This window comes from Tursiops truncatus, chromosome 3 (genome assembly GCF_011762595.2).
Source record: "Tursiops truncatus isolate mTurTru1 chromosome 3, mTurTru1.mat.Y, whole genome shotgun sequence".
Lineage (NCBI taxonomy): Eukaryota > Metazoa > Chordata > Mammalia > Artiodactyla > Delphinidae > Tursiops > Tursiops truncatus.
Genome location: NC_047036.1, coordinates 59,225,110 through 59,245,743, shown reverse-complemented (window position 1 = coordinate 59,245,743; position 20,634 = coordinate 59,225,110). Strand labels below are relative to the sequence as shown.

At 43.3% G+C, this 20,634-nt stretch overlaps 1 protein-coding gene across 1 annotated transcript in view; it reads right to left on the bottom strand.

Moving 5' to 3' along the window:
- The window catches only part of ANKDD1B (ankyrin repeat and death domain containing 1B), a 57,353-nt gene that overhangs the window by 10,894 nt on the left and 25,825 nt on the right, over window positions 1–20,634 (bottom strand). The window contains 4 exon segments of the mRNA XM_033855047.2: window positions 1,026–1,127; window positions 4,017–4,115; window positions 6,625–6,785; window positions 18,126–18,252. Coding sequence (XP_033710938.1) covers window positions 1,026–1,127; window positions 4,017–4,115; window positions 6,625–6,785; window positions 18,126–18,252 — 489 coding nt within the window.

Sequence of the window (20,634 nt, the reverse complement as noted above, 5' to 3'; positions counted from 1 at the left end):
TGCTGTTCATAGTTTCAGTTTTGCAAGATGAATGAGTTCTGGAGATTGGTTGTATAACAAAGTGAATATTCTTAACACTACAGAAATGGACATTTAAAAATGGTTACGGGAATTCCCTAGCAGTCCAGTGGTTAGGACTCCGAGCTTTCACTGCCAAGGGTGCGGGTTCAATCCCTGGTTGGGGAACTAAGATCCTGCAAGCCACGTAGCACAGCCAAAAAAATTTTTAAAAAGTAGGAAATGAATAAATTAAAGAAAAAAAAATGGTCAAGATGGTACATTTTATATTGTGTGTATTTTACAACAATTAAAGATTTTTAAATAAATTTAAAAAACAAGTTTAGACACATATAAATTTATTTATTGCAGTTCTATTTATAATAGCAAAAGCTTAAGGACAACTTATATGCCCATCAGTTGAGAACTAAACAAATTATGATATATCCACACCACAGTCTATTATGTAGCTGTATAAAATAGAAGAAACTTTCCATGTACTTACACGGAATGATCTTTGCTTTATACTGATAAGGGAAAAAAGCTAAATGTAGGACAATATGTATAGGTATCCACAGTTGTGTATGAAGGATGGAGGAGTGGAATAAGAGTATAACATATTTATGTTTGCTGTTATATGCATAAAGAAATTCTGGCAAGAACAGAAGAAACTTACAATAATGGGTATGTATGGCAAGGATAGTATGAGAGCCAGACAAATAGGGACGCGGTAGATGGGAAATTTTTACTGTAAAACCTTTACTAAGTTTTAAATTCTTGAACCATGTAAATCTATCATCTTTTCAAAAAATAAATAATTTGAATTTTTTTAATGTATATTTTACTGTTGAGAGTAAAAATTCTTACCAACTTATCTCAATTAAAATTGGGATGTTACTATCAAGATACAAGGTCTCTCCAATTTGTGTCCATCTCACAAAGGATATGGTAATACTACCTCTCAAGGCTTACAGCCGGCAGGGAGGACTCAGCAAGCAGCTCAGCTAAACAGAGTGAAGCCCATGAACTCACTTTGTCAACAACCTTAGGTCACTGCCCGCCTTCCGCAGGGTTTCCACCAGTTCCACACTTCCAAGATCAGCAGCTACATGCAAAGGAGCTTGTGACCTCTGACATGAGAAAGTTCAAAAATGTAATCCAAGCATGTTAAGGAGAGAAAAAACTTGCATAGTAAAAAGATAAAGAGAAAGCAAAGGTGTCCTACACAGGCGTAAGGGAAAATAGATAAGGTCACATATTTTTAAACAGGTACAGGAGACATTCATTGCAGTGTTATTTATAACAATGAAAAATTGAAAGGAAGTTACATGTTTAGTAAGGAAACTCATGAGATAAATTACGGTATATCCACATATTGGAATAGTAGGCAACCATCACAAATGATTTTTTAAAATGATTTCAATATGGGATACCTAGAATAGTCAAGTTCATAGAGACAAAGTGAAATGGCGGTTTCCAGGAGAAGGGGGAGGAGGGAATGAGGAGTTATTGCTCAATGAGTATGGAGTTTCAGTCTGGGAAGATAAAGTTCTGGAGATGGATGGTGTGAGAGTTATGTACATTGTCAGTGTACTTAATGCCACTGAATTGTACACTTATATGGTTACAATGGTAAATTTTATGTTATGTTTATTTTGCCACAATAAAACATAATTTCAGAGATTTTTAAAAATGAAAAATGCTTATGATATAACATTAAAAACCTTAGCAAAATAACACTATCTAGCTGAGCTCAATTTATAGAAAAAAATAGAGGGAAAGAAGGAAATGCATTGGTGATGTTAAGAATAATAATGTCTAGACGGAGGGATTAGAGCTTATTTTTATTGGCTTCTCAATGCTTTTCTCTATTTTGTAAGTTTCCTACATTATAGTGTATAAAGGAGTGCAAGACTTCTAATTTCTTTCTGGAATAACCACTTTCCCATGAAGAGGATAAGAATGCTTCAGAGAAATATATGAAATCACAAGAAAATCACCCATCTTAACCTCCCACTGAAAGGAATGCTGATGTGAAGACAATTCTAAAATTTTAGCACAGAAAGGAACATTGGTTATAATCTAGCCCAACTCCTAAACCAGAGAGAGGAAGCAACTTCCCAAGAGTCACACAGCTGGGCAGTAGCATCTAGCCCAGGACTCTTGCTACTAGAGCATATGGCCAACCTGCTTGGGATGTTAACATAATTAATATCAACAAGCATTTACTGAAGACCCACTTTTAGGTGGCAATGTGCCCCTCTGGGGGCTCGTTATCCATGACATCAAACTTACACTGACAGACCTATCAAAAGTCTACACCAACCTGGAACAGAGACACAAGTGTCATACATCAAATACCCATAAAATCTCCCTGTGGCAAAACTGCTAGAAGTCTAGAAGGCAGGAAATGCACCAAAATGTTAACAGAGTTCTCTTTCTTTGGGGGGATTATAAACAAATTGTAAGTTTTTAGCTTATTTATGTTTTCTTACTTTTATACGTTGTGTGTATTCCTGGTCTAACAAAAACCATAAATGATAAAGTCTACTTCTATAATTGGGTGGCAGCCTAGCAAGCCTCCTTCACTGGAGTGGATCTAGACAATTCTGGTGAAGCCAGAATCACTTGGGTGCTCTGTCCATGTGTAGAGCAAAGACTCTGCGCATGAGGAAAGATGTGGGGCATTAACATAGTTGAATACATATGTATGTTCAATAATAAGAGAGGGGCTTCCCTGGTGGCACAGTGGTTGGGAGTCTGCCTGCCAATGCAGGGGACACGGTTTCGAGCCCTGGTCTGGGAGGATCCCACATGCCGCGGAGCGGCTGGCCCCGTGAGCCACAGTTACTGAGCCTGCGCGTCTGGAGCCTGTGCTCTGCAACAAGAGAGGCCGCGATGGTGAGAGGCCCGCGCACCGCGTTGAGGAGTGGCCCCCGCTTGCCGCAACTGGAGAAAGCCTCGCACAGAAACGAAGAGCCAACACAGCCATAAATAAATAAATAAAATAAAATTTTAAAAAAAGGCAAAATTCCTTTAAAATAAAAATAATAATAATAAGAGAGATTTTCTTCCCCCAAACTTTTGGGATAGTAAAAGACCAGGGAGGAGGACGGTCTCTGGGGAAGGAAGGGACAGAAGGGGAGTTAAGTCCCAATTCAGCTCAGGGCACCAGGGACCTCACAGGCTGGAGCTGGAGCAGACTGCAGAGATCTGAGTCAGTGCTCTGGTTTCACAGATGAGGAAACCGAGGATGACACGGTGGGTTAGGACACGCATGCCCACCGCACGTGGCTGCTCCCTCACCTGGGAAGGGGCAGCCAGGAAGGAGGGAGGAGTCCAGACGCTCATCTGTCCTCAGGACTCTGGCAAGGGCCCTCTCCCGAGAGTTTTCCTTCCCACTCCTGACCTCTGGAAGAGGGTAGCCCTTCCCAGAGCAGGTCCTGGCTCAGACAGCACCCACCCCCATCCTTTTAATTCTTCCACCTCAGCATTTCCATTTCCTGCCAGTGATGGATGCCTTTTATGCGGCATTTGATTCTGCTCCAGTGGTCTGAATTCACAGTGATTTTTAAAAAAAATTCCGGGAGGTCTCTTTTGCCTTTGGGCAAAAAGAAGATACATTTACTGTCTATAATATAGAAACAAAGCTTCCTTTCTTGTGGAGAAGGGCTCCCTGCCAATTACAACATTTCACACTGGGGGAGTAGCTTTTGATTTAAATTGCCACCGGCAATTTACCTCTGGGCTACTGTTTATCTATCAGAAGTACTGGGCCTGTTAAATGAGAACAGTTTAATAACGCATTGGCTGAATCCCAGTTGTGCGTTTGAAAAAGACAAAATATGTGTGTGCAAGTGGGAGTGGGGGTTTACAGAGGCAAAAGGATAAAAACATGAATGTGCATATTCTTCCCAGGAATCTTTAGAGCACCTTGAACTTGATCAAAACTACCCCTAAACACATGCTGAGTTGAAACAAGAAAATAGACTCTCTAGGTTCTGATCTGCCTGGCTTACCTGATTTAAGATGTCAATATCATGCTGTGCACTTAATAAGCTGTTTACCACTGTGATATTGTTGTTGATAACAGCTAAATGAAGAGGGGACTCCTTAGGCTGCAGAAAGAAATGACATTTCAAATTCAAAAGATTCTGGCTTCATCAATCAGATCAAAAAGCGACTCATTTCATCAGACATTTCCTGATAATCTCCTGAATACTGGTGCTGCCCAACATGGTTGCAGGCCCTTAGTAAGTCTTCAGCAGTCACTTCCACACCAAGGCTGTACAGAAATCCCGCTCACCAGCAACCCACTTTCCCACTTCATTCATTCTAGAACTTGACACTGAGCACCTATTATGGGCCAGGCTCTTTTCAGGATGTTAGGGGTTCAGTGGTGAACATGGCCCATCCTCAGGAATCTTTCATCTAGTAGGGAAAGCAGATATTGATTTTTTTTTTTTTAAGTCACAAAATAAATGTACAGTTACACATTGTGATAAGTGCCTTGAAGGAAAAGTGCACAGCGGTAAGAGAGCACATGTGGGTGTGGGCCAAGGGCCAAACTTTCTGGAAGTCAGAAAAGGCTTCCCTGAAGAATTGACATTTGAGCTCAAATATGAAGCTAAGAAAATATTAAATAGCTTAACTGCAGGACTTCCCAGAGGCTTCAAAGAGCTAAAGTGCAGTGGGAACAGCCACAAGGAAGCAACAGCATTCCCCTTCAGCATTCTCCGAGTTGCTTTGATCTTGGGTTCTTCTGCCTAGAGCATGTTGTGAGACTAATGCCCCACTCACCCAGGGGCACCGTCAGTGCTCAGCCCTCCCACCTATGTAGAGCCCAGCCATCGCGTATTCACCAGGCCCTTGCAGCCTGCTCCCCTTTCCTCCTCCTTTGTGGCTAAGCCGCCTGTCTTCCAGCCATGCGCTCAGCCACCTCTACTACGGGCTTCTTACCAGCCCTGTCAGGCTCAGTGCCCACCTCCAGGGTCACACACACAACCTCCTGCTGCCTTTGCTCCCACCCAGCTGCCACTGGCCCAGGAGGCTCGAGAGAAAACACATCTCTGGGGGTAGAAAAGGCAGATGCAAGGAGGAAAAAGGCGAGGAGAACACAGGTAAGGTGTGAGAGAGTGAGGTGAGGGGCATTTAGTGGGGAGGAGAGGGGCAGGGGTACAGGTGTGAGAGAGCAGGGGCAGAAGATGCAGTGAGACTGTGTGGACAACAGTAGTTGAGCTGAGAGGCAAAATGCGTGGAAAGAGGGAACACAGATGCGGCAAGGTGGGTGGTGAGGACAGGGTGCAGTGCTGCTCAAGCGGAGCAGATGATATTAATCAGCATCATTTATGCACATACAACACACTCTCCTAATGGTGCCTACTACTCACTCACTTCCCCTACAGTTTATACTCTGAAACACCGGGCTAACAGCTTTTCATTCACAACCACCCTAGCAGTTAGGGCTTCTCTTCCCCACTCTACATATGAGGCACAGAGGTGAAATCACTTCCGCGAGGCATCGGAGCTAGGAAGGAGCAGAGACAGGATTTGAACCCAGATCTTCCTGACTCCAGCAGCAGCACCAGGCTCCTTCCCAGGAAACAGGGGTAGACAGATGGAAGAGAGATGTAGTGAGTTAGCAAGGGATTCACCAGCACACAGAGGAGAAGGAAAGCAGGGGCAGGTGGAATGCTACGTCTGCGTATGTCAGACCGTCCAAGGGTGAGCAAGGGAAGTGGGAGACAGATGGGGCAGAGGGGCAGCAGGAGGGGAAAGCTTTCTGTGCAGACCTCTTCTGCTCAGGGAGGACCTTCTTTCTAGGGCCGCTAAGGATGAAAAAAGAGAACGTATCCCTCGTCCCAGGGACGTAAGCAGTGCCCTTCCTGCTGGGACCATTGGCCTTGCTGGGGCCCAATTCCTCCTGAGAAACAGGAAGCATCCTTGGATGGACCAGGCAAGGTCAGAACCAGTTCCCCTAATGCCATTCTCCAAAAACTACCAGTCGTGGGTTAAATCACGTCCCTCCTCTCCAGTTAATACAATAAATAGTAATGGCTAAGCAATATTAGAGAAAAGAATATTCTCACAGGAGAAATGAAAGTAGAGTGAAAAACAGGGGAATGTTTCCCCATCTAATTCCAGCGCAGAGGGCCTTTGTTAATTCTACCAAAGCCAATTCGAACTTCAGAAAACCTAAATCAATACAAATGACTGACTTTCAAAAGAAAAACAAGATCGGTCAGTGAAGGGGGAAAAATAATCATTCTCCTTCCTATTAATAGCAGTTTCATTATTTTCCCAGACTGATAAATTTAATACAAGACTGGCATCTCTAGATACATAAAAAAAATTAACTGCAGCAAATGTAAATATTTAAAACACAAAGATTTCATTTTGTTCAGGAACTTCAATGACTTTCTAAAATTCATCCCTTGGATTATATTTCTTAAGATTAAGACTCCGTCTCCAGAAGAAGCCAGTCGGCCCTCCCAGAAAGAATTCCTCCTTTGTGATCACTCGTCTCCCCGCTCCAGCCCTCCATGCATCTGCAAGGAGCATCTCCCAGCACAGCCAGCCTCACAGAGTTGGGATCAAAGCCCATGTTATCATAATAGACTGACTCACTTCCACCTTCTGGTGCAGATCAACGTTCTCACTGAAAAGAAAGCTGACAAAGGATGCATGGCTGTTCTGGGTTGCTATCTGCAAAGCACTGATATCGAGCTGCAGGAGACAGGTGGAGAGAGAAGGCACGGAGGGATTCCCATTAGAATCTAGCATGGTTTCTGGTGTTCATTCCATGGTAATCAATTAATACAATAAAATAGTATGCCTAGTTAAAAAAGAAAATTCAACGTGTTTCTGATCATTTGGGGGCGGGGGGGGGTGCTTTTGGTTGCTTCCAGGTATCTCCCATTTAAAAGAGACAAGAATCCTAGACAACACATGCCTCAGGCAAATATGAGCTAAAATCCTGCCCTTCTCCAGGAAGTACGAAGTGGACTAGGGCCAAGCCTTCTCTCGATACAACCTGCAAACCCCCTCCTTGAGCCAAAAGGGCTGAACTTGGTATTGGCCCCAGAAGTGCATCCACCCTCTCCCGCCCTGACCATTCACTAGCAACTCTCCCCTTTACAGGTACCACCTCAGAACTCAGCATGATTGCTGCCTATGTGCAGGTTCCCTCACAGCCCTTTCACTCAACTTCTTTAGCGTCTCTCCTTCACTTAGTGCCCATGCTAGAGGGCAAACTACTTAGGTCAGGGCCTCCTCCAAAAGGCCTTGCAATAAGACAAGGTCAGTGGATAGTTATTGACTGATTACAGTTGGTCCCCCAAATTCACGGGTTCTGCAACTGCAAATTCAACCAACTATGCATCAAAAATATTCAAAAAAAAAAAACATTCCAGAAAGTTCCAAAAAGCAAAACTTGAATTCGCTCATGTGCTGGCAACTATTTACATAACATTTACATTCTATTTACAATTATTTACATAGAATATACATTGTATTAGGTATTATAAGTAACCTAGAGATATGTAAAGTACATGGGAGGGGACTTCCCTGGTAGCTCAGTGGTTAAGAATCTGCCTGCCAGTGCAGGGTCACGGGTTCGAGCCCTAGTCCGGGAAGATCCCACATGCCGCGGAGCAACTAAGCTCGTGCACCACAACTACTGAGCCTGAGCTCTAGAGCCTGAAAGCCACAACTACTGAGCCCGTGAGCCACAACTACTGAAGCCCGCACACCTAGAGCCCATGCTCCACAAGAGAAGCCACCACAATGAGAGGCCTGCGAACCACAACAAAGAGTAGCCCCCGCTCGCTGCAACTAGAGATAGCCCGCGCCCAGCAATGAAGCCAAAAATAATAAGTAAAAAAATTTTTAAAATAAAGTACATGGGAGGCTGTGCACAGCTTACATGCCAATACTATGCATTTTACTTAAGGGACTTGAGCATCCTCGGATTTTGGTATCCCAGGGAGGGGGTGTCCTGTAATTGCAGGATTGCTGCAAAGTATTTTCAGGTCCTCAGAGTAAGGAGGCTGTATGTAGGTTAGTACGTTTTCCTAAAATGGCTGCATAAGTATGTCCCATCCAATCTGCTCTTCTGCAATGTGACCCTGCCACTCCCCACCAAGGAGTGGGGTTTATTTCTTCACCCCCTTGAATCTGGGTAGACCCTGTCACTGCTTTGACCAACAGAATATGGCAGAGGTGACAGTGTGCTCGTTCCAGGTGTGACCCTTAACTGGCCTGGCAGCTGCTGCTCCCTACATCATGGAAGCCAGCTGCCATGCTAGGAGAAGGCAATGCAGATGCTGCACGTTGGTGCTCTTGTCAAGAGGCCCAGCTGACAGCCAACCTCAACTGTCAGGCATGTGAGTGAGCCACTGTGGACATCCTCCTCAGGTAAGTCTGCAAACGAATGAAGCCCTGGCCGAAACTGACTGCAACCACATACCCGACCCAATGTAAGAATCTCCCAGCTGAGCTCAGTCAACCCTCAGAGCCAGGAAAGATAACAGTGCATTGTTCTAAGCCACTGTGCTCTGGGTTGGTTTGTTATGAAGTAATAGATAAGTGGTATAAATACTCACAGGAATGATACACGCTCTGACCAACTGGAGTCTAGCTTGAGCTGATACTAAATGCCTATATGACCTTGAATAAATGGCCTCTCAAGGATGGGCCTCTATGTCTTCCTCTGTAAAAATGACATAACCACCTATATTATTAGTTTTCTATTGCTGCTAGTAACAAATTACCACAAACTTAGTGCCTTAAACAATACAAATGTATTATCTTACAGCTCTGGAGGTCAGAAGTCTGAAATGAGTCTCACTGGGTGAAAATAAAGGCCTTTCTGGAGGCTTTCAGGAGAATCCATTTCTTTACCTTTTTCAGTTTGTAGAAACCACCCACATTCCTTGGCTTGCAGCCCCCTTCCTCCACCTTCAAAGTCAGCAGTGGTGTGCTGAGTCCTTCTCACGTTGCATCCCTCTGACCTCCCTGCCGGCCTCCTCCTTCCTTTTTAAAGGACCCTGGTGATTACATTAGGCTCACCTGGATAATCTCATTGTAAGGTCAGATGATGAGCAACCTTAATTCCATCTGCAAAGCAACCTTAATTCCCCTTTGTCATGTAACCTCACATACTCACAGGTTCCAAGGGTCATAATGTGGACATCTTTGGGGGCCGTTATTCTGCCTACCACACCACCCTACCTCTTTCTCTCAAACCAAAGCAACACTTGGAAAATAAATGAGCTAGTAAACGTGTACAATAATCACAAGTATCATCTTATTCATTCCACAAAAATTTACTGAGCACTTATTACGTGTCAGCCCCCATGTTAGACCGCGGGGGCTATGACTAAACCGACAAGGTCTCTGACGTTACGTTCAGTAGGGCTGGACAATCAGTTGATTGGTAGATCAGCAGATTTAGAACCCATTTAGTAGATTCTAGACATTAGTAGAAGAATAACATCAGCTAGTGACAATGAGAATGCTACAATGAGAAGTAAAACAGCATGAATGGATGGCTTCTTTCCAGTGAGTGATCAAGAAAAGCTTCTTGGATAGGGTGACGTCTAGACTGAGACCAGAATGGTAGGAAGTGTCCCCCCAATGGAAAGATCTGATGCAGAAACAGGCTTGTGAAGAGCCCAAAGCCAGTAACCCTATGGTGGGAAGAGCTATAGGAGTCTGTGGCATTTTATCCATGAGGCACAACAGGCCAACAGACTTTTTAAGAGCTAAAGAAATATTTGAAATCTTAAAAAAAAAGGTTGGGATTCCCTGCTGGCACAGTGGGTAAGAACCCGCCTGCCAATGCAGGGGACACGGGTTCGAGCCCTGGTCTGGGAAGATCCCACATGCCAGGGAGCAACTAAGCCCATGCGCCACTACTACTGAGACTGCTGCGCTCGAGATTCCGTGAGCCACAACTACTGAGCCCGTGGACCACAACTAATGAAGCCCACGCGCCTAGAGCCCGTGCTCCGCAACAAGAGAAGCCACCGCAATGAGAAGCCCGTGCACCACAATGAAGAGCAGCCCCGGCTCGTGGCAACTAGAGAAAGCCCGCGTGCAGCAACGAAGACCCAACGCAGCCAAAAATAAATAAAATAAAATAATTTTTTTTAAAGTCATGCCATTCTTTATTAAAAAAAAAAAAGTTGGTCCCAAGATACCAAAAGAAAAGCACAAAACTGAAGTGAATATTTAATTGACATGTTCATACTTCGTTGATTGCTAAATGTAATCTTCAAAAGGTATTCATTACACTGTAAACAATTTGTAGGTTAAATTTTTTCACCTCCCTCGAATTCTCAGGTATGCACAGAGTTCTAAGAAATCAGAGTCAATCATAAATTAAGGTAGTTTATCGTATCCAAATGATTATAAATGCACAAATAAAAAAGGCTTTAAAAAATATTTACAGCAAAAGAAAAGAGATATTTAATGTGGAATGCGGGGGCATTTAAAGTTATTTGATAAGATGTGAGGATAGGGCCTCCAGAAATATGGAATTCTTAGGGTCTACAGAAAGTCTTCACTTGACCCAGGGTAGCTAGGCAGCCTCTCCACCCAGCCCCAACGGAGGCGGTCTCCATAGGCAGCTAAATCCACAATCTCTCCCCACTACCCTCCTCAGAAATGACTCCACCTTTACCCCCTCCCCTTAGCTGGGTGGGTGCAAAGCAAGCTCCTGGAGAACAAGACTAACTAATGTCAGCGGGTGAAGCATTTCCAAGATCAAACACAGTAATCGCCTACAGATGTGAAAGCAAAATGAGCCGCTCACAACCCTGGTGTGTATCCTTGCTTCTGGCTTCCTGCTTCCTGCTGCTTGTTTCCCCCGGGGCCTTTACTGGACTGGGCGGAGACAGGTGTGGACAGCAGCGGGGTGGGGGTGGGGGGCTGAGGCTATTGATCCAGGAAGTGTGCTAATGAACTCCAGGGAAAACCCAAGATAATGTAAAAGATGTAAAACTGACTTAGGACAATTTCCAGGCTGTCTGGATGAGGCCAAGGCCATGAGGATATGGACAACGTGGAGCCTACAGTCCTGGCAGGGTGGGGAGAATGCGAGCATGTGAAAGCCATTACAAAGCAAAACCTTCAGAGCGCCAAATAATTAAGTACAGAAGGGAGGGAGGCACAGAGCGGCGAGGCGAGCCAAAAGGAGTGATCCCAGGAGGATCTTGCTAATAAGGGAGGCCTTTCCAGGGAGGCTGCAGACTGGGGGCAGAGGGGCACCTGGGCATGACAGAAAAACAGCACCGCTCTCCATATTCTGAATGTTTCCTGGGCCCCGTGGATTCTTAACTCTGGGCTCATTTATCGCATAAAAAACCTTGCAACGTCAGTGGGAATCACCTCACCCTACATATTCCACTCTCTCTTGCAATCTTGTCTATGTATATATAATTTTATATAGTGAGGGACGTCCCTGGCAGTCCAGTGGTTAGGGCTCGGTGCTTTCACTGCCATGGGCCTCGGTTCCATCCCTGGTCAGGGAGCTAAGATCCCACAAGCTGCTCAGTGCGGCCAAAAGAAATTTAAATAAAAAAAATTTAAAAATAAATGAAGATCAGTGTCAAAGGGTCTCAGCACCAAAGTATTTTGTATTTTGTACCTAGAAGAAGGCATCATCCTGTCTTCTTCAGGCTCCAGAAGACCACTTGGCTTTTTACACAATTTTCTTTTTCAGCATCTACTGTGTATAAGCCAGGTACTACTTGTTTCTAGGAAGAAAACAAAGTAGAATAAAAGTGTCTGAGAAGCAACAACTATTGCTACTTTTGCCCTATTTTCAATTATTCTCCAAATAAATTATTCCCCAAATAAATAGGAAGAATGGTATTGTTTTTGAGGAAATATTAATAGGGGAATGTCAGAGTTAAGACATTAATTCTTACCCCAAAGTAAGCAAATTATTAATACAATCGGCCCTCCAAATCCCCCTGCCCCCCACAGTTGGATGGATAACCACGGATAAGGACTGTATTATACCATTTTACATAAGGAACTGGAGCATCCATAGATTTTGGTACCCCTAGGCAGGTCTTAGAACCAGTCCCCCACGGATACGAGGGACAATTGTATTAATTCTACAAAAGCCCAGTGAATGGGTCAGTGCAGGACCAGATTACCCAAAGAACATTCTGAGTGCCCCTCCCTGTGTGAGTAAGTAGACATGGAGCACATACTTCACTTGGAATGTTGATATCACTTCCTGATGCCAGTAGCACTTTGCTGCATTCTTCATGACCTCCTTCAACAGCTAAGAAGAATGGTGTTTCGCCATTCTAACAAACGGAAAAAAAGTTAAAATGAATTGCCCCTTGGCATGGAATGAAATTACTTGAGAAACAGCATGCTTTCTCTATCTCTTGTGCATTACTCTTAATAGACAGCATTTATTGAGCATCTATGTGCCAACTTATACTGACAAGACTATATGCTTTGGCACAGTTTAACTGCACAACGACTCTGAGGTCAGGGTTATTATCCCCACTTTACACATAAGGAAACTAAGCCTCAGTTGAAAAGTGGCAAAGCTAGGATGCAAGTCTAGCTCTTTGGCTCCAAAGGCTGCATTCTTAACTACTCTGTTATGCTGCCTCCTTTCTCACCTTCCCTCCATCATTCATACTCTCTATCTTTATTAATCTAACAAACAGTTATTAGACACCTGCTGTTTGTCAGACAGTAGTAGGCACTGGGATTGGGAAGACAACTAGAATCCAGACCTTGTCTACGAGAAGGTAACAGCTTGTTAAGAAAGATAATCATGGAAATGAGGAACTAAAATGCAGTATGAAATACAAAAATAGAAGCACATTTGTACCAAGTACAGTTTTAACCTTTAAAACTGATTTAAAATATTGCATGTCATTTAAAAAAAATGTAACACCCTACCTTAGTAATTAAGGTTCCTGAAACTCATTATGATAAACTCTAGTAGGACAAAGTGAGTTTAGTTTAGGCCACAACATAGAAAAGAAGGAACTGGTCTCACACAATAGCTACTTGGATACTTCCCCCTCCTCAAGCAGATTCTTTCCTAAAAATATTGGGAAGAAATGCAGAATTCCTTCCCCATGTCCTAACCATTCTCCACCTTGGACATTATTCTGCCTAACAGCTAGGATAAGTTCAGACAATTTTACTGGTAGCTAATTAGGTACAAACAATCATGTTAACAGGGACAAAAGAGCATGGAACCAATGTTCCTATCCCACCGAGATGGAAAAACTATATCCCAGCAGCTTCCCCTGAGAGCCTGGGACAGCCATCTGTTAGAGAGGAATTTCTTTTCATAATCTGCCTTCTCCTTTTCCAGGAAAAGAGATGCCAAAAGGCAAACCCCAGTGGAAAAATATTTGCAAAAACTGTGAAGGAAAGAATTCATGTCTTTAATATATCAAGAGCCTAATAAACATTTATATCTTTGACCCAGCTATCCTACCTCTAAGAATATACCCAAAGGAAATAATGAGGAATACAGACTAAACTTTGTATACAAAGAGGTTCATGACAGCATTACTTCAATAGTGAAGAAAAACTGAACAAAACCTAAATGTCAGGGGCTTCCCTGGTGGCACAGTGGTTGAGAGTCCGCCTGCCAATGCAGGGGACACGGGTTCGAGCCCTGGTCTGGGAAGATCCCACATGCCGCGGAGCAACTGGGCCTGTGAGCCACAACTACTGAGCCTGCGCGTCTGGAGCCTGTGCTCCGCAACAAGAGAGGCCGAGGTAGTGAGAGGCCCACGCACCGCGATGAAGAGTGGCCCCCGCTTGCTGCAACTAGGGAAAGCCCTCGCACAGAAACGAAGACCCAACACAACCAAAAATAAATAAATAAATAAATTTATTAAAAAAAAAAAAAGATAAAAAAACACCTAAATGTCCAAGAGCTAAAGAACAGTTAAATGAATTTTGGGCAGGCACTAAAAATATACATGCACAGGAACACAATATATATGGCACATATATACAATGGAATATTACTCAGCCATAAAAAGAGATGAAATTGAGCTATTTGTAATGAGGTGGATAGACCTAGAGTCTGTCATACAGAGTGAAGTAAGTCAGAAAGAGAGACAAATACCGTATGCTAAAACATATATATGGAATTAAAAAAAAAAATGTCATGAAAAACCTAGGGGTGAAACAGGAATAAAGACACAGACTTACTAGAGAATGGACTTGAGGCTATGGGGAGGGGGAAGGGTAAACTGTGACAAAGCGATAAAGAGGCATGGACATATATACACTACCAAACGTAAGGCAGTTAGCTAGTGGGAAGCAGCCGCATAGCACAGGGAGATCAGCTCGGTGCTTTGTGACCACCTAGAGGGGTGGGATAGGGAGGGTGGGAGGGAGGGAGACGCAAGCGGGAAGAGATATGGGAATATATGTGTATATATAACTGATCCATTTTGTTGTGAAGCTGAAACTAACATACCATTGTAAAGCAATTATACTCCAATAAAGATGTTAAAAAAAAAAAAGAAAACTGGAAGGAAAATACATCAGATATTTACAAGATAATCCTTTCAGTGTAGAGAAAAATATGAAAATTGCTATTTATGTTTATTTTTATCTCAATCTTTAAAATTTATATTTCTGGCATATGTTTTATAATATATTAATTTAATTATAAATGTACATGTGATTAGGTGCATGCTCAAACTTTCTTTACTGGTTATGAGTTTGCTACCCAGTATGTTTGGAGACCACTGCTCTAGAGCCTAGTCCCATGAGCCTAGTCCAACTGGTCCAGCAACAGCCTATGTCAGGAAACAGAGGCAGCCCAAGACTGTATGTACATTATGGGCTTCATCCAAAAGGCTAATATTATCACTAGATACTTCACTTTGTGCAAATAAAACCCATCACAATCTACAATTACAGTTTGTTGGACTTTATGACTTTTCCTCAATGTGCCCCAACGCGAAAATAACTAAAAGGTAGACGAAATCCAAGTGCACACATTCCAGTGGTAAAGTATTAAAGCAAAACAGGGTAAGCACAACTAAGACTTTAAATTAAATCCTATAACTATAGGACTGGATCTCTATATTGACTTGTGAAGGCCAATCATGGCTAAGATTTATCCTAGGTGAATCATGTTCTTTTTGAGTTTCTCACATTCATAACTCTTATTCAAGAAGACCAAATTCCTAGGATCTTCTTTAAGTTAAACTAGTTCAACCTGATCATCACTACGTCAGATGGTCACACACATAAAAATAAACAAATCAAGGCTTTACTTTTGTCCATGATCCTCAGCTGAAAGCCTGGCTTACATTCTCCTAGGAACTGGAAGAGAGAAAAAGGAGGATAATAACAATATGTACCACTGATACCGATGATAACCAAGATCCCACTTACTGCACCCAGATAACACCGCTGATGACACCGGATACCACTTGTTGCACACTTACCACGTGCCAGGCACCATTCCTTGAACTAAGTGTGTGACGCAGCCTTTCATTTGAAACCTCACTAAGGCCTTATGAGGCTATTTGATAGATGAGGAAGCTAAGGCTGAGAGGGGCCAAGTAACGTGCCCAAAATCATCTAGCTGGGGTGATGGAGCCAGGATCAGACCCAGGCAGTCAGAGCCCTGCTTTTAATCCCAGTCCAGGGATGCATGTGACCAGGCTGATTATGCTTCTCTGGTCCAAGGGGAATACTGACTTTTCCCAGGCATCACACATGTCCACTTTCACAGCCTTCACAGCCTTTCACAGCCTTCTTCAGTTTTCATTTTATTGCCCACAGTTGCTATTTTTACGACCATACACCACCAACTCTAAGTCACATCCTGTTTCTCATGTTAACATATCTGCGATCAGGATGCACCTCACAATCTCAGTCAACCGGGCAGCAGACATGATATAGCTGTCATGGCTTGTGATTTGCATTAAATCAGAATGGGTGTCGGTGGCTTAGAAGAAAATCTCAGAATCTATAGCAGGGCACCTTTTGAAGAAACACTGCATCACAAACGTCTTTGAAGGCACAAAAGACAATATTTGGTCTGGAAAAGCAAGGACATCAAGACTCTGAGTGAGAAAGTGATTTAGAAGAATTCGACTCAATGTATGAAGTATAGGAATACTTAACCAAGCTCCCTTGCTTATTTCGTCCTTTGTATGTATATGATTTTTAAAAATCTAAGATAAAAGTCTAAAAACTCAATAATATAAAATATTCTAAATGACAAGAGAGTTTTTTGTGTCACAGTTTAATTGGCAGCATTATTTTTTCTTAGTGTTACATGAAATAATGACGTGCCTTACAATCAATGGTGTCTTAAAGTAAATGATTATATTACTTAAAGTAGCTCTCAGGAGAGCTGCCAAGTTAGAATTCGTCAGAATATTAAACTATGAAGTCCAAGAGGACTCCACTCACGTGAGTCTCCAAACAGCCAGCCTCAAAGGCATTGAGCCAGAGGTTAAAAAGTGACCACCCAGAGCAGATGACTCACAAGGGGTTTACAAGAACCCCAGGCCCGGTTTCTAACTCCCTGCTGCCCTCCACCTGAATATACCCCCTCCCCACTCCGGCGCCTCAGAGTGAACCCTCCGAAACCTTACTACTCACCATGAATCACCCCCTCCTCCCCTGTACCCCACAGCTCAGGGATGGGCACCCCACCCTCCTGGAAGTCCAAGCCAGACAGCTAGGAGCCAGAAAGTCTGCCCTCCCCGTACCCCCTGGTCACAAATCCTGTGGCCTCTGTCTCCTCCTACCACCTCGTCCTGCTTGCTGCCAGTGAGAGCCTCGGTGAGAGGCTTTCTGTAGCTCTTGCTTCAGCCACTTCTGCAGTCACCTGACTGGGACTCCCCACCTCCTGCCTCTCCAGGCACCAATACCCCCTTCAAACCACGGTGACAGTTACCCACCTACACCCAGGATGGATCCCATCCCTTGTTTGCTGCTTAAAACCTTCCAAGGTCTCTGCTGCCAATAGGTCAGAGTCACCCCTCCTCCTGGTGAGCACAGCCTTTCATGGTCTCTCTGCCTTGGCCCACTTGGCATCCACCTTTCCCAGCCCACCCATCCTCAATTTCTGCCACCCTGAACTTGTCATTCCCAGGACACACCATGCTCTTTCATGCCTTGGTTCCTTTACAAACGGGCTCTTCCCTCTGTCTGAAATACTCTACCCTTGTGCCCTCCTCCAATCTCCTCGTACCACTGTCCATCCAAATGCTCAGACCCACATAACATACCACCTCCTCTGTGAAGCCTGTGATATTTCTGAAACAGATTTTCCTTTGTGCTCCCACAGCACACCGTATATATATCTATTACTGCATTTAGCCCGATATATTATTTTTTGTATGCTCTTCTTGCCCTGTAGGCTTCTAGAATAAGAAAACATACTCCACCTAGCATAGAGCACATATTAAATTTTTTTTTTTTTTTTTTGGTGAATAAGTGAATGGTTTAACAAATGAACCTCCATGAGTTACTTTAGCCTGTTAAAGCTGTGGATAGAGTAGTGGCCATGTTTTCCACAGTTTTAAGTGAAATTCATACTTTCAAAGTGTTAAATGAAAATAAATAGCTGTTTGAACGAGAAGGGAAAAAAATCCATCCATGTTCCTTGCTCTACCTTTGCTGCTAATTTGCTAGCAAAAGTGGGACAATAAAAGTAATTCTATATAACCTTGAGAAGGCAAACTGGTGAAAGATTTCTGGGAGGTAGTTTTAAAATGTGCAGAACCCTTTGACCCACAATTCCACATCTAGGAATTTCTCCTAAGGAAAGTATCAAAGATATGCACACAGACATGGATGCCCTCCCAGTGTTTCCCTCTCTGGCCAGGTGGGGCTGAGCCTCCCGCAGACCTCAGTGGAAGAAAAGAGCAACTGGAGTTGACAGTAGAAAATTCCATGTAGTCCACTGATTTCACAGACATTTATGGAGCAAAACTGGCAATCTGGACGGTCCACTGAAAAAGTGGGTTGATTTCACCTGGATATTCGATGATTCTCTCTGACTGTAGTAACAACTGAACAACTCTACTGCTCACCAAAATGCCATCACCAAATCTACACCTCAACTGTCACTCCCCTTTCTCTGGTACTCAGCAAAGAAATAAAAGTCCATTTCACCTTGTCCTTTTCTGAAGTATGCAGATTAAGGAAGATAAGTTTTTCTATCATTTCAATGTGGCCCAACTCTGCTGCCAAAAGAAATGGTTTTCTTCCTTTCTGAAAGTCAATCATAAACTTCAGTGTTCATTATACACTTACTGAGCCGGCAAGGCAACCAACAAAGTGGGCAGCAGCTTGAGGGGAGGGGATGGCGAGGAGGCCAACGTGGTGATTCTGGTCACAGCATTCTGGGGCCTTCCTAGGGGAGGGTGAAAACAATCCCTCTCACTTCAAACCAGATCCATTTCTGAGTTGTTGCCCCGAACTGTGGGAACTCCGCATCAGCACAGAATCATTTTTATGGGGGTAGAGAAGTACTGTTTGGAAACGGTCTTCCCAAGCACCTGGGGAGATGCCACCCCACAATCAGACAATGAGATTCCCTTTCAAATGTAACAATTTTACCAACTTTCTGCATTTATTGAATAGTTCTTTCACTCGACTATTTATTGAGAAGCTGATTTTGTGCCAGACCCCATCTGAGTCACCTGCGTATTGCTCAGTAAGCCTTGCCTTACTGATAAAAATGTTTGAAGCAGAAATTGTCCAGGGTTTAATATTTACGTGACTCATTCAGACATGACGTGTGTCAACTGCTTCTCTTTAGGCTCTCCTTGCTTGCTCATACATTTACCTCTAACGTTCACCAAGAATCAATGGGAAAACTCTTGAGAATAGGTCAATATGAAATGGGATGGAGAAATTAGGAATTATCCAGAGAATATAGCTTAAGAGGGATGTTTAGGTGTGATTTGTTGGGGAGGAAGGTTCAAGTGCAGAATCTTCTGATTATGGCAATTTCTCCAACTTTTCACATTGCAAAGGGAGACCGCATTTTCAACAGCCAAAATGTCATCGAGAACAATGAAATACCCATAAAAAACTCAATTTTCTAACCTGAGATATTTAAAAGCAGGAAAAGAAGGTGGGGTGGCAAAATAGCACAAGTATTTTCTTCGACTAAAGAAAACATTCACAGATTGGCTTGATATGTTATTAACTAAAAGCTTAGCAAGATGTTTGAAATGTGAAAAGCAAGATACAAGACTCTATCAGAAGGTTCCTGAATCTAGACTGTTATCCGATCTCCTGCTAATGCAAGATAATAAAAAGATAATGGAGTCTGTCATACAGAGTGAAGTGAGTCAGAAAGAGAAAGACAAATACCGTATGCTAACACATATATATGGAATTTAAGAAAAAAAATGTCATGAAGAACCTAGGGGTAAGACAGGAATAAAGACACAGACCTACTAGAGAATGGACTTGAGGATACGGGGCGGGGGAGGGTAAGCTGTGACAAAGCGTGAGAGAGGCGTGGACATATATACACTACCAAACATAAGGTAGCTAGCTAGTGGGAAGCAGCCGCATAGCACAGGGAGATCAGCTCGGGTGCTTTGTGACCACCTAGAGGGGTGGGATAGGGAGGGTGGGAGGGAGGGAGACGCAAGAGGGAATAGTTATGGGGACATATGTATATGTATAACTGATTCACTTTGTTATAAAGCAGAAACTGACACACCATTGTAAAGCAATTATACTCCAATAAAGATGTAAAAAAAAAAAAAGATAATGGTCACTGTTAACTTGAGATAGCAGCTCATGATTCTCGACAACTTAAAGAGAAAGGAAGGAAAAGTGCTAAAATAATCAATGGCCAAAAAAAAAAGTGTGTATAGATCAGCCCTCCAGGGCTCTGCACTCATGCATGTAGGGAGGCCGGAGAAACAAACTGGCACCAAAAATTCACCTCATTTACATTCTTGAGCCAGATATGTGGTCAATTAGACCTACATCCCCAGCCCTTCAGAGTTTGAAATCCTGACTCATCATCGATGGTTCTCATCGAATCACTAAGGAAGGGCAAAGGGAAGAGACAGAAACTGCTTGGGGCCTCCGTTTGCTGCTTGTGAGATTAGACCCCTAAATGAAGATCAAGATCTAGTCTTGAGCCATGAACAGCTCTTGGGAAATGACAGAGACAAAATTACTGTGTCTGGCTTATACAAATATCTGCTAATACTGACAACAGATAAAGGTCCATATAAACAAATCACAAAAAGGAGGATGGGAAACACTGATGATATACTAGATGAAAACATTTAGTCACACATCCTTAGAAATCAGTCACTTGTTTACTGAACAATTATTAAGCACCTATGTATATGTCAGATACTGTGCTAAGCAAGAGTGGCCAAGATAAAAACTACAGCACCCCGATGTTAAGAAGCTCAGAGTCTGTTAGGGAAGACGAACACACATACGAGTGATCATAATGAAAAGCAGGACCTGAGCTGGCGATCTGTGGGAGTACAGAACTCAGTGTGAGTGTGTGTTCGTGGCTGGGGAGCAGGTGACAAGAAATGGGGGGAGACAGCCTTTAAAGGTTGCTAATGCCCTGGAACGGCAGGAAAGAGCACTGGTGACCTGTTTCCT